Genomic DNA, 15,235 nt, shown 5'->3' on the forward strand with positions numbered 1-15,235 from the left:
GAAAGCTGTTAATAGAAGCAAATACAAACCAAAATTCAAGTAGAGAGAAAATCGAGAAACTAACCATAATCCTTTGTGGGGCTTGAGTTATTGCTTTTATTTTTTCACTGTATTCACCATCATAAAAATAAATGTGAAAATGCTCATAAAATTAATAAGACATTCTTAATAATAGATTATAATTAAGTCTCTATTATGCAATAATGTTACATGTTTATTGTATCTGCAATGAAAGGCCACTAGTGGTGAGAGCTCTGGTATGTAGAGTGAAAATGTTCTTCAAATGGATTCAGAGGTCAACAAATTCTTCAGCAGATAGCCATGGTAGGGGAAGAGTGGGAAGAGGATATCTGCATTGTTGATCATCCCTCCTGATATGGATCTCTCTTTCTTTTATATCATTGAGCCCTTTTTTGGGGTAATCTGTATTGTTCCTCTATTTTGAGCGACTTATCTTGGTTGTGCTCTGTCATCTTGGATGGGTCACTCAATTTACTCTTCTTTTTCTCATGTTTCATAGTAATACTAGCAATTATTGGATGTTTGGAATATTGGAAGCTTTTAAAAAAATGTGTTAACTATGTATATTTGTATACCATATGCATGCTATATTTTAGTGAAATTTGTTACACGTACAATTTTGTGGTACAAACAAGTATTTTATGCTCCCTATGTACCTACAGACCTCTGAGAAGCTCCAACATACTACAAATTGGGGTTTACCATGCCTATCAGAAAACAAATTCCCAATTTTTGTCATCACAATCCCAAACTTCCCTCGGGCCTTTATTATTTTACTGAAACATACAAGGGCCATTACCTAATGTTGGTCCAAGGTTGCTAACTTTTGGCTGTTTTTTATTTTTATTTTTTGTTAGTCTGGGATTTTACCATTGCACCAGCACCAGGCAATGATCCCTATTTTACTGAAAATTTTACCATTTAAAATATATCATGCAGCCAAAATTTCATTCCTAGCAACTTTCTTTGCAAGACTTCATTGACAATTATGTATCTTTAGAGCATGTCTATGGCAACAATCTCTGTGCTTGTCTTAGAAGCATATCCGTATGATGTAATGCTGTAAATGATATTACTTTATAGGTGTATCTAATTTCTCGGACATGGCAATGTCAATGAGAGTAATCAGTAATCAATATTTGATACCAATTGAAAAATTGAAGAGAAGGAAATTAGATAGATTGAAGGGGTCTGTACTTTCAAGGTAGAGTTATGCAATATTAGATGCTATATATTCAACATTAGATGGGGTCTGTACTTTCAACTTAAACATTAGGTATTTCAGGAGTGCATTTTAGAAGTTAGATAGATAAATTGCTTGAAGTATGGATTTTATATTCTCGGCTTAGAACTAAGGATGGCAATCCGAAATCCTCCACATCCATCCATAATCCATAAATAAATAAAAGAGGAAAATAAGGAGAGTAAAATCTTGCAAAGCCTGAACTCTTTTTCATTTGCTTTCATCTGCTTTTGACTAAAGTTATCTGTATCATCACCATAATCAACATAATAAAAGCCGTTTCTCTTAGATGGAGGTGAACCCTGAAACAGGGGCAATATCCCATGGTAATTTCTAATTTTCTATTGGCCTAAACTGGAAAAATGTTTACGACCTAAATGGATTCACCCCTAGCCATGATACCCATGTTAATGGTGAAACAAGTTTGTCCTACTATTGTATTGATTAAGTTCACAAGGGCCAGAGGATTGGGGAATTTCTCACAAATTACTACGAGGGAGCTGGGGTGACCCAATGTTCTAGATGGGTATACTACAGTTACGATTCTGGAATGCACAAACTCGAAACACAAAACATAAGACGCATGCCAAAAAATAGGTTTTTTTATCAGTCTCAACTTGGGAAGAGTACAAATACAAATTCTTAAAATACAATAAACCACTGAAAATATTTGTATTTGCACTCTTTCCAAACAGGAAGGAGTACAAATACAAATATATAGTGTAAAACCTTGTATTTTGTAAGTATTTGTGTTCGTACTCTTCTTACAAGTATGTACACTGCAAAACTTTATATATAGTATTTCTAAATTGGGAAGAGTACAAATACAAATATGTACTTGTATATTATACATATTTGTACTTGTATTTGTAAAAGGTCAACCCCAATCGACGCAATAAAGGTGATGAAAAATGGAAATCTCAAATCATCGTTATGGCTGGCCGGCTGTCGCCCTACTCTACGACTCATGAGTCGCTCTCGCTACTGTTAACTGTTCTACAGAGGGACCCATCTTGTGCTTTGAGATGACCAACAGACGAAAATGATTTCTGTTTTCTTATCATGGTTTACAATTAAACGAAAAGAAACTACAAGAAAACACTATCTTCCACCCACCATGCTCCATGCCATGAGTTGCCCCACTCTCTCAGTTCACAATCCCATGGACCTCAGATGGTCTACAGTCACAGGGCACAGGCGGCTAGCAGAGCCAACAACCTCCCTTCCCTTACCCCACCCAACCGCTCGCTCTCGGCTCTCGCCCCTTCTCCTCCTCTTTGGTCGTTCCAGCCTCGATCTCCGTGTGCATAGCTTTTCTTTCTCTCTCTCTCTCTCTCTCTCTCTCATTCTTCTAGAGTGACTGTTGAACGATAGAGGTCATACGGTTGCCATAAATAATCAACGGCACACGGCTTTCGGGAGTCCAACCTCAGCCATGGCTTACCCTTCCCACTCCAGTGGAGTAGACTGATGGGACCAGGGTGAAGGTTCCTACATTTGCCTTCGAAGTTGTCACCACCTAATCCGTGTTGGTTCCATCTATGATCAACTGCTTTGATATTCCCAGCCAACACCAGCAAGAAAGGTGGTAGAGAGCCCAAGTGATATATTCTCTTCTGTTTCTGCAGCCACATCCACTCCTCAACCTTCTCGGTGTAACTTCCTTGTCGCCATTTATCCACATCAACTACCATCACCCCTGTGTTGAAGTAACAGGGCTTCCTTCCTTCAAATGTTGTCGCCAAAGCTGGGTCTGACCAAAACGCATCCGTGAAGTATTGGGTGAAATTTGCATGGCAGTACTCTGGTGCGGCTATCACCTTGTCACCCAAATCCACCCTCCAGAGCTTTGCGATGTCGTCAACCACGATTGTGTCAGAGTCGAGGTAGATGATACGATCCACGTCGGCCGGGACGATATCTGCAAGGTAGATGCGTGCATAATTCAGAGGTTGGTCCAGAGCTAGGCGAATTGACTTTGAGATCTTGCCACGGACCCGGTTCGAGTCGAAGTGGTAGACCTTGAAATTGAGATAAGGGAAGGTGGAACAGATGCTGGCGATGATCTCAGGCTCGGACCGGGCTGAGAGGAAGTGGAAAGCGACGTTCTCCGGGCATGATGAGTGCTGTAGGGTTGACAATACGGCAGCCATGGTCCCTCTGAGATAATTGGCATCAAGGGTCATGACGATATGGATGCGATCAGTGTCCGCGGAGCCACAGGTCTCCTCATTGCGGAAAGCAGGGGCTTCACGGAAGCTGGGCACGTCGGGGGATGGCTTGCGGAGTATGCCAAGGCGGATTCCGGTGGCGGACGTAGAAGTGGTGGCGATGGGGTGGAGGAGGAGGAAAGACAGGAGGCCAAGGAGTGGGAGAGGGGCTAGGCTCCTCCGGAAGGCCATCCTGCCTTTGATTGAACTGGGAAGGTCAACCAAGAGGAGGAAGAGCAGCCATTGGAGGTAGGCTGCAGGTTAAGAGAAGTCTTTTTTGGAAAGCGTGGAAATGGTTGATAATAAAAGGCAAGGAAACAGGTGGGTGGGATTGTGAGGAAGAGAAGAAAGGTCGGAGGATCCTGTGACTTGTGATCATCATCAGGAGGACCCATTTTAGAAAATCACTTCTATTTTGCTTTTTTGCTTTCACCACCTCCAAAATAATATATAAAAATAAATAATTCTACTTGAATAGAATAGAATAGAATATTGAGAAATTTTCGTTTTTTTATTGTTTTTTTTCTCATTCAGATTATTTTTCTGGAATCAGAAATAGGAGGGGTTTTGTATCATTGAAAAGATTTTGAGTGGAGTCCTACATGCATGGGCAGGTTGTTTACTATCCCCCTGGTTTATGGGAAGGTTGTTATTTTTGACCTTAGCCAGAATTTGACTTCTAACGGTTACTTGCCAATTCTTCGGCATGGGGGGACTGGATATAACATATAATATAATCAAAATTTGATTCCTTAATTAAGATTCCAATTCATATCCAATCTTATCCATTCGATTTGGTTTCTCTAATTAATTAAATTAAATTAAATTAAATTAAAGCACAATTAAATGACTTTATTGTATATCTTTTGAAGATTTCGGGCCTTTTTTAATCAATTAATAGGGTTAATTATTTGACGAAAAATAAAAAGACAAAAATGCTCTTAACTGTGGTTTAAATTTTCAAAAGAAAAAATGGAGGATCAACTCGTCCGTTCCATTTATGATTTATCATTTATCTATCCCCATTTATTTTCACAACCAAAAGAGAAAATAGATGGGTCTCGAGTTTTATGATCAATCAGATTGATACCTGTGTTCTATCTGTGTTTTTCTCATCTATTTGTTTATGGTCTTTGGATTAATTGATATCCATTTGTTTGTGAAACAGGCAAAAGGGTTTTCTGCAATTGACATTTCTATGATATGCTTGCTACCTGCTTGGGAAACCAGGTTGTTTTGTTTCTTTGTTCAGGGGAGAGATAAAGATAATCGTCTCTATAGCAATGGTTCAGAAAGATTTCGCATTTCAAAGGAGAGCCATCTTTCATCATAATGTGAGGTACAGGTACAAGGCCTGGTTTGATATGTTAGAAAATGAGTTTGAATATAAGGTACAGGTCCCTTATATTACTCTGCAATCAATACCTAGGTTTCTCTTTCAAAATTTCACCAACAGAGTTAACGGTGGAAGTACTACTAAAATTGCCCCTCACTCATCAGAGATGTATGCTGTGTGCACCGGCGGCAACAAATATCAAAATGATGAATAACGCATAAATCATTCTCCGAAGACATTCTCAAGATGAACTTTCTTAAAAGAAAATTAAAGAAAGTTGAGTGAAACATTAGGATTTAAAATTAAAAAAACAAGTTAAAAAGGATAAAATGGAGTAAAAGAAAATAAGGGTAGTTAAAGACTTTTAGGCTTCTAGTTTAAGGTTTTAGAAATGTTTAAAGAATATTTCATGAAGTTAAAAGAATATTCAGGTCGGCCTTTATTGCAAAATAAAGTTGAAGGGACCAAGTGTCACTACCCCTAAGTACAGGGTGGCTGTTTGTAATTGATCTACCAAATAAGTGACTTTCCCTTGAAGCCTTTTCTAGTAGCTTCTTCAAAGGCTCTCACCCAGAGAGAGAGAGAGAGAGAGATCAGGGACGGTATGGTAGAGGATCCATGGGTCTAATAGAACCAGTAAGCACGTATACTCCATTGAGGCATTACATGTAAGATAGCAAATTCTGTTACGAGTTTTGTGTAGTTTTCTTCAATCTGACTGTTGATGAAGTGACTTCAGGATTTGATTTGAGTACCCGCCTGAATCTTGATGTGAACAAATGTTGAAGGAGAGCTTGGTAGCAAGAAGGAAAAAATGACCTGGGAGGAAGAACCTGATTTACTTAGTGATAATGTGATATTAATTTAAGTAATCGGAAACCAATCAACTACTATTCATTTAAATTCACCTGGGTTACCTTTCCAGTTTTATAGAAATTATCTTGATAATTTTGTCCTCTGTTAGGGAAGCCCTTGGAGAAAATTTGAGGGCACTATGGAAAACAGAATGCCTTCATATATAAGTTGAAAAAAAAATCTTTTACCATTTAAACATTTACTTCAAACATCCCCATTATGATGAAGAGATACTTGTCAAGATTTGACTCCACTAGTTTACTTACTTTGGGGCTGCATCTGCATCATTGGGATATTCTGAAGCCAAAATAAATATTGAACCCACTTATATATCTGAACTTGGTTAAAGAACAGCTGGAAAATGATTTCAGTTAGATGAATTTCATTTCTCAAGGAAATATAAGGATAAAAGGTTAAAAACAAAAATAATTTATATTGCACAAAATGGATCCATGGGCCTGAATATACATGTGGCTCGCCACCTCAACTATGCAAAGTATAGAGATCCCTATAGAGACTATCAACTACTTGTTTAAAAGTGAGCCCCTTTTCTATCCTTCCACCCAAGTTCGCGGGCCCTTTTCTCCCACAATTCTGACTGCTTAAGCTCCGCTCTCAGAGCTGCTTCAGCCTTCTCTCTTGCTTCTTCACACGCTTCCACTCCTAAATTGCACTTTTCTGCTTCTTTTTGGTAATGAGAAGATGACTCCTTTGCCTCTAGTATCAATACCTTACTATGTTCCATCATGTCATTGGTCACATCTCTCTGTAGATTTAGTTCATCAGACAATAACTCTACAACGTCTTTCTCCATCTCTTTATTCATGTCAGCATCATGCTTACCACAATCTGTACAAGAGAGTAGGAAAATATGATGCAACAGAGTATAGCTTGGAAAGAGGATAGGCATACCTACATACATGTATATAATGTAAAAGGCTGAAAAGGTAAGGATGGATTTTGGAACTTTGTTTTTTTTTGGGGGGGATTTCAATACAGAGTTACCAACTAAGCTAGTTGGCATCCCTGAAAAAAAGGAACTATTTGGTATCTTCAAAAGAAACATGGATGATATATACTTCTATTTCAATCAGTACAATGCTGATGTTATAATTCCATTCTAATTACCTTATACAAAAACTAGGATCACACATCATGATATCGATCTTGATTGATAGCTTTTTTTTTTTTCCATAGAAAGCTACCTTACAGTGTATTTCCACATAATGGAAAAAGAAAAGTTAACTAAGCTACAGAAGGAGGTTGAACATCTTTTGTTGGGCAGAAGATGGTAGTAGGTGTCTATGAAATGCAAGATATATTACCAATAAAGAGCAATGGCATAACAAGATCATTTTCTAGGCAAGCTCCAAAATACTGATAGTATTTGACTAATATTTAGTACCATATCCCTACCTTGTTTAATAATTTATCAATATTTTTCCTCCTCTAATTGAACTGTATAATAAAAAAGAACAGTATAGAGTGGGCAGAATATCTTCTAAGCAAACTGCAAACTTTAAAACTGTATATAACTAAGATCATATATCATATCCCTGCCTTGGTGAGTGATTTATCACGACTTTTTTTTTTCTAATCAAAATGTATTATCATAGATTCATAATGAAAATGGAACGGCTAGAACATCTTCTAAGCAAGCATCAAATTACTGACAGTATTTGAGTAAGATCATATACTGCAGAACTACATTATAGCATTTCAAATTCTGAGGCATGCCAAAAGTTTCACTCAGAAAATTTAATATTTCATTATTCCAATTTAGAATATAAAATTTCTGATTGTCATAATTATTTTTCTACCTTCTATTCATATATTCCTACTTAAACTATATTCAGTTACAGAACTTCACATGCAGGACACCATAGACATTCATGTAATGTTGGAATACAGGGACCCAATAAGCACAATAAATCATGAAACTGCAACAGCGCATAGATGGAAATAAATTAACTGACCTGAATCTGGGTAGATAACAACTTTTACAAGGAAAAAAAGTAGTATTTATAAAATTATAGCATAAAAAATCTGTAAGCGTGTGATCAAATACACGAAAGCCAAACAAAACTAGCAATAATGAAACATTGTTTTCAACAATGGAGAGCAAGAGACACAAGAAAACAAGTGCAGCATGGTAGACAATACTCATGCACATTTATTTTAATGTGACATGAAAGCCAAGTGTTATGTGCAGGTGTGGGCTCAAAAGTCAAAAGCAATAGGATGCAATTGCATTACTTATAACGAGGGTGAAGGGTGCAACCAACTGAAACTAAATTTCAAGTATTCATAACTAATTGTCTAGATAGAGAAACTTTGTGTGGATGATGGAAGTCAGTTGTTTACACTCTTAACTGCAATAGCATTGCCCAAAAAAGTAGAGTTCCAGAAAATTGTCCATTCCTTCTCTCTTTATTCTGTCTCAGATACTTCGACCTTACAAATTACTATGTCAATTAATTATCCATGCCAAGTGATTTTACACCATTTTGTCCTCTTTTGATATTCAGTACTTACCCCGTTTTTCTTTTTCTCAGAATTTCTTATCATTATTTCTGAACATGAACGTGTTAATATTATACATAGACACCAGTTGTCAAGCACGGGAAACTAATCACCTCTTAACATCTTAACCATTGTGAACATGATGAGTTGAATGAACCCTCCCTTCTACAGATCCACAATATCATGTACTTAAAATACATCACCATGTATCCTCAGAACATGACAGATTTAAATGAACACCACTGGGTAAATCATGTCCAGTCATCAGAGCATCAAAGATTTTTAATGATCACTCCCCCATTTTCTCTGTCAATTCAAATGATCCCTCCAGGTAAATTATCTGTTATCATCAGAACATGATGGATTTAAAATTTCTCTATTGCCCTTTGCCTTCATAATGTGATTCTCTAGGTAAATTGTGTCCCATCTTTGAAGAATGGTAGATTCAAATTATCAATCCATCAAAGCCCTATACTCCCTACTACTAAGATTCTATTTCTGCAATTAGCTTGATCATAAGAAATTCTAAGTCCACATAAACATAGCATTACGATTAATCCCTCCAAGCAACAGAACGCATTAAACCAAAATTCATTGAACTCCATACTACAATATAAAACTAAAAATAGAGCTAATCAACTGTGGCTTTGTACTACAATATATAATTAGTTAGTTCCTATATTCAAAAGACAAACTAAAAATCCGAAAAAAAAAAAAAGAAACCCATTATGAATCTACCATCAGTGCAAAGTTCAATATAGCAATGTTCTTCAAACTGCATTGTATTCTTCTAGAACAGTAAATTTTAACACCAAGATCCAATCTCCATTATCAATATCAAGGCGTCTTTGAATTCAATATTTCTGAATCTTCACGTTGTAATATAACCTATTATCAAGTTAAGCAACTAGCAGTAAATAATTATAAGCTAAATAGATAACACTCCAAACACAGAAATTAGACAGTTAAAATAAAGAGCTCAGAAGAGAAGTGCTCATTAATAAAGAAGAGTGGACATATGCCAAACTATCATCATCTACCTGAGAAGCTTTAACAGCCTACGGCAGTTGATTATTACCTAATGGTATGGATAAGAAGTCCTCCAAAGAACATTTACATTCGCATACTGGACATGAGACTGGATCAGCTAAATTCTCCTTCATATTCCTCACGATATAACCAACCAGACAAATACCCAGAAAAAACACGACCAATCTCAGAGAATCATGTCTATAAGAAGAACCACGGATTGATTTAGGAGCCATTCTTTCAAGAAAAAAAAGATCTTAATGCAAAACCGATTAAATATAATAAAAGATCAAAAAGACGATTTTGTGAAAATCATCCGAAGCCGGTATTGAGTTATACAACCCGGCCAGCAAGAATCTCCCCTTCAAACGGTATGCAAATATGCAATACGAACACGGACTCTTCAACCACCAACAAGAAACAAATCAATTCTTGTGTCAACATCAATATCGAGGGTTTTGCTAGATCCATATGTTCGATAGTAATCCATACTTCTACGTAATTAATTAGGACTGGACTCTAACTCTCTAGAAGTGCAATTGTACAACAAATCTTCTTTATTTATCTTTTATTATTATTATTATTATTATTATTATTATTATTATTATTATTATTATTATTATTATTATTATGTTTAAGAAACTTTTTGATCGTAAATGTGGTCATCAATCACGACCGTCCAAATTAATGACCAATCTGGTTCGAATGATTTAACAGTTTAATGACTCTAATCTATGGCTTCCAAAATAAAGTAGGTCACGCAATATTTTGAGCGCTTAATAATTTATTAGTACATAATTATTGTTAAATTATGAAAATTAGTTATTCTCTCTCTCTCTCTCTCTCTATATCTATCTATCTATCTATCTATCTATATCTATATGTATATATTAAAATTTTTATTTAACATAAAGAAAAATAACTGGACAAGTCAGAGGTTAATTCAAGAATTAACAAATTACTAGCGGGCACTCGTGCGATGCACGGGAAAATCTGAAAGATTTAAAAATTTTATTTATTATTAATTAATATTAAATTAATAATCAAAATTTGTTGTTAATTAACTAAAAGTATTCAAAGTTATTTTTAATATCTCAAATTTTAATAATTTTATTTTTCATGTAATGTTGATTTATAGAAAATAATTATTGTTAATTGAATATGAACAAATATTTTTAATAAACTTAGGTTTATTAATAATTTGTAGTGATTTTAATAATTTTTATTCTTTTTATTATTTTTAAGTAAAATTTTGATTAACTTTAAATAAATAAAAATAATTATAAAAGCTAACATTCTTATTAATTCCACTAATAATTAACAATTATATAGGAATGACAACGGGGTGGGTTTAGGGCGGGGCACCCCATCCCTGCCCCGTCCCTAGTGTCACGCGGGTTCAGGGCAAGGCAACCACTTCTCAATGTCGGACGAGTTCAAGCACAAGGCACCCCACTCCTCATCAAGGATGGAGATTTCATGAATTTCCCTACCTTGTCCCAAGTATTGGGTGGGTAGCTGGCCGACATGACATGACCCGCATGTAGCACGCACAAAGTGCGAGCCGCGTCATGATGGCCCATGAGGCATCCCGGGCCGTGCCTCCCTCTTCTAGGATAATTTAGGGGGTCGGTTCGACACAACCTATGGCTCGAGCCCGTAAAGGCCCGTGCCATGGGTTGGGTTGGTCCATGGGCCGAGCCTTGGGCTAGGCCAGGCTACAGACCAAGCCAAGTTATGAGAGGTCCATTTAAAAAAAAAATTGAAAAAAGATGTTTAAAATTTTATTTTATACAATTTTTGATGTATACAATTGTTTATATATACAATTAGACCTATTCATGGGTCGGGTAGCCCGATTTCCCAACCTGGCCTAACCCATTATCTTTTAGGCTTGGAAAAATTTCAATTTCGTGGGCTTGAGCTCGAGCTTTCTCAAATAAGCCTGGCCGAGCTCGTAGACTTCATTAATGTAATTTCTATGAAAAAAAAACTACTTTAAATTCTCCACATTTTATAATTATATAATTATATAACTATTAATTAATAAATACATTATTTCTAAAAAATAATATATTTAATAATACTGCTTTTTAGTAAATACTGTAATTATTAAAATACTGAATTATTAATAATATTGTAATTGTTAAGTTTCCGTATTTATTGAAAAATTATAATTACTGTTAAACACAGTTGAAAAATAATTTAGTTACAGTAAAAAATAATTACTGTTTTTTAATTAATAAATATATTATACTGTACGGTGCAATGTTAAGTGTAGTACATTAACATTGTTAATAAATACATTATTAAAATACTGAATTATTAATAATACTGTTTTTTAATAAATATTGTTAATTATTTAAAAATACTGTTAATTTATAAATACATTTCTGTTAATAAATACTGTTAAGTGTAGTACATTACTGTATTTATTAATTAAATAAAATCCTATAATTAATACTGTTAATTAATAAATACTGTATTTTTTTAAAAATACTGTATTTTTTTTAAAATACTGTATTTATTAATTAAATACAATACTGTAATTAATATTGTTAATTAATAAACACAGTAATTTTAAAATAATGTTAATTATTAAAAATTATGAAAAATACTGAAATTATAAATACTTTTAATTAAATACAGTAATTAATAATGTTAATTAATTAATACTAAATTTTTAATACTGTTAATTAATAAATAATATATTTTTCAATAAATACAGTATTTTTAATACTATTAATTAATAAATACTGTAATTATTAAAATATTGTAATAATTGAAAAAATAATTTAATTATGAAAATGAATATTACAGTCACAGATTAATATTATACTGCAATTAAATTATACTGTAATTAACTAAATACAAAAATACTGCAATTAATTAAATATATACTGTATTTACTAAAAATATTAATTGTTATTAAATAATATTATCTAATAAATACTGTGATTATAGAAAATATTGTATTTATCAAAATACAGTATTTATTAATTACATAAAATACTATACTTTTTAAAATACTGTTAATCATTAAAAATTAAGAAAAATACTGTAATTATAAATTCTTCTAATTAATACTGTATTTTTCTAATACTGTTAATTAATTAATAATGTTATTATTATTATGATTATCATCATCATCATCATCATCATCATTATTATTATTATTATTATTATTATTATTATTATTATTATTATTATTATTATTATTATTATTGTTGTTGTTGTTGTTGTTGTTGTTGTTGTTGTTGTTGTTGTTATTATTATTATTTTATTTTTATTGAAATAAAAATGCAACAACAAATTGAAAATACTGTAGTCAATGCTGTTAATTAATATATACTGTACTTTAATTACTGTTAATTTTCTGATAATTACTGTTAATTACAGTTTACCGTGGTTACTTATATTTTTGAAAATTCTGTTATTTAATAAATACATTATTTTTATTGGAAATATTGTTATTTAATGATAAAAAATACTGTAATTTTAGTTTATAGAATTATTGAAAATTACTGTTATTTAATTTATTGAAAATACTGTCAATTAATACTGTTTATTAATCAATATTGTATTTTTTAAAATAATGGAAATTATTAAAAATTATGAAAAATACTGTAATTATTAAATTACTGTTAATTAATAATGCATTATGTTTAATCTATACACTAATTATTAATACTTGTAATTAGTAAATACTGTATTTATTAAAATACTGTTAATAATTTAGGGTAAAATATAAAAACCTCCCCTGAGATTTCTGACAATAATAAATATCTCCCCTCAAGTTTCACTTTAACACAAACCTCCCCTGAACTTCTGAAAAGCTGAACACAAACCTCTCTTCCATCACTGACCTAGACTAAAAACGTTCCATCGATGTACTATTTTTTTCAAAATACCCATTTTACCTTTTTATTTTACATAAAATTTGACAAAAATAATCCTAAAAGAAACTTTACTTTCTCCTCTTTCAATCTCCCACCCCGAAACTCCATCGACTCAAGAATAGATGGAAGCATTCAGCCACCGTAAACTTCGTTGTAACAGGAATCAAGGATGAGAATGGTGGTATTTGGAGTCTAATTTGTCAAGCCAATTGTCCCATTTTGCCACATTGGGACATGGGTGACTCTAAGGAATGAAACACTCTCATCTTCCTTTCCCGCATTGACATCATTCGTGTTAACAATTATGAGTAAATAAGGTTCAGATGAAAAAGTTTACTTAGGGCTTCTTTTAGAAGAGAAGACATGGTATTGTTTAGGTCTATCAAATCGGCGATCTTCGAGAAGAGAGAAAACATTAAGTTTCTATTTATCTTGATTTCTGGATCCTATTCTTCTTCCATTACATTGACTTAAATGTGATGTTTACAGACAATATCAAGCTCATATTTGATGACTCAACACATTCGATCGTCACAAGATATTTTTAAAGGATTACGGTGAGATAACCTTCCAGCCTGCAGTTTTGTCTTGTGTATCTGCTTCTATCGAATCCATTGCCAATCATATTTCCTAGCAGCATATTTCCTACATGTGCAATGATCAAGTGGAAGGGTGTGATTAGTTAGATAGACCAAAGGATGTAAACTGCAATGCAATATGAAGATTATTGGGCAAAATTTTGTGCTAGTTCATATGTGAGTTCTGTACATCCACCGCTAGAATTAGAGACATTGGTAGATGATCCATGAGCGTAGCAACTATGACATCTAAAATTTGGAGGTCTAAATATTGATGCCAAAAAGTTTGTCATTGAGACAAGGTTCAAGGGAACAGATATTTTAAGGCCATAATCTATATGTTTTTCAAACACTCTAAGCTGCTAACAGAAACTCGGTGTCAAGTTACTATAGTCTCTCCATGGATGTCTTTGATGAGTTGAAATTGAAATGGGAAAGCAATGTCAATTACTGGATAGGTGGGAGTCATGTTTCAGCTATTTAAGCCAAACCCTCACCCCTGATGGAGCCTTGCAACTTCTTGACAGAAGATCCAGACCAGTGAGGTCACTGTTTGCAGATCACAATGATTCCTCTATCGGTGCGTTTTCGATTTTTGAGACCAGATATAGATGGAAACCTCTGGATGTATTCATGGACTGAAGCATCGGAGTCATGACAGTCGATATGGCAAGCTGTCCATAAATAGTGTGATGTCTTTGCCACATGTGGTCTGTATGGCATGTGCGTTTTCGTAACAGCAAGGACCACTGACTGCAAATGCCCTTTGCTTAGGGGCTGATTTCAATTCAAAATGTTTGGCACCATATAAACACAAGTGTGAATCAGTATGGCATATGTGTGCTCATGCCTGAGCACACTTTTATAGTTTCATGTTACAATGGAGTTAAAGCAAAAAAGCTTCCTCTCTTCTGTTTACGGTGGAGTTTACAGTGGCTGAGTGCTTCCTCTCTCTTTTTGACTCGATGGAGTTCAGTTTAGGGAGGGGAGGGTTAATGAGTTTTGGAATGATTTTAGTAAAATTATATGCAAGGGTAAAATGGATATTTTGAAAAAATAATACAGCGGTGGAACGTTTTCCATTTCCGTTAGTGATGGATGGGAAATTTTTGAGTTTTCCAAAAGTTCAAGGGAGGTTTTTCTTAAAACGAAACTCGAGGGGAGGTTTTTTATGATTGTCAAAAATCTCAGGGGAGGTTTTTATATTTTACCCAATAATTTATTAGTACATAATTATTGTTAAATTATGAAAATTACTTATTCCCAAACTGTTAATATATCTATCTATCTATCTATCTATCTATATTCAAAATTATTTAACATAAAGAAAAATATCCGGACAAGTCAGAGGTTAATTCAAGAATTAATAAATTATAGGACTTTTACAAAAAAAAATAATAATAAAGTTTGATGAATTGGTAAAATCAGATATGTTTTTAAACAAATTGCAAAAATAGTGAATATGATGACAACGAAAATAACTTTTTTGGACCAAATTATCCTTTCTTAACTCACCTCCTTGGAATGCCATTGTTCATCGT

The 15,235-nt window shown here is 33.7% G+C and overlaps 1 protein-coding gene and 1 pseudogene across 2 annotated transcripts; both read right to left on the reverse strand.

The window, feature by feature from the left end:
- Nucleotides 1–2,283: 2,283 nt before the first annotated feature.
- Nucleotides 2,284–3,861, reverse strand: LOC148879405 (putative galacturonosyltransferase-like 4 pseudogene; annotated as a pseudogene). Its single transcript, XR_016104222.1, has one exon. The product of XR_016104222.1 is annotated as a putative galacturonosyltransferase-like 4 pseudogene (transcript).
- Nucleotides 3,862–6,080: 2,219 nt separating this feature from the next.
- On the reverse strand, nucleotides 6,081–9,577 carry LOC148879406 (uncharacterized). Its single transcript, XM_088949238.1, has 2 exons — nucleotides 9,267–9,577; nucleotides 6,081–6,514 (listed from the first exon to the last, which is right to left on the reverse strand). The coding sequence occupies exons 1-2, from the start codon at nucleotides 9,451–9,453 to the stop codon at nucleotides 6,198–6,200; spliced, it is 504 nt and encodes a 167-aa protein (XP_088805364.1). The 5' UTR covers nucleotides 9,454–9,577; the 3' UTR covers nucleotides 6,081–6,197.
- Between the last annotated feature and the right edge of the window lie 5,658 nt (nucleotides 9,578–15,235).

The sequence above is a fragment of the Nelumbo lutea genome, chromosome 1 (genome assembly GCF_056320005.1).
Source record: "Nelumbo lutea isolate HS-2025 chromosome 1, American lotus-T2T, whole genome shotgun sequence".
In the NCBI taxonomy this organism is placed as follows: Eukaryota; Viridiplantae; Streptophyta; class Magnoliopsida; order Proteales; family Nelumbonaceae; genus Nelumbo; species Nelumbo lutea.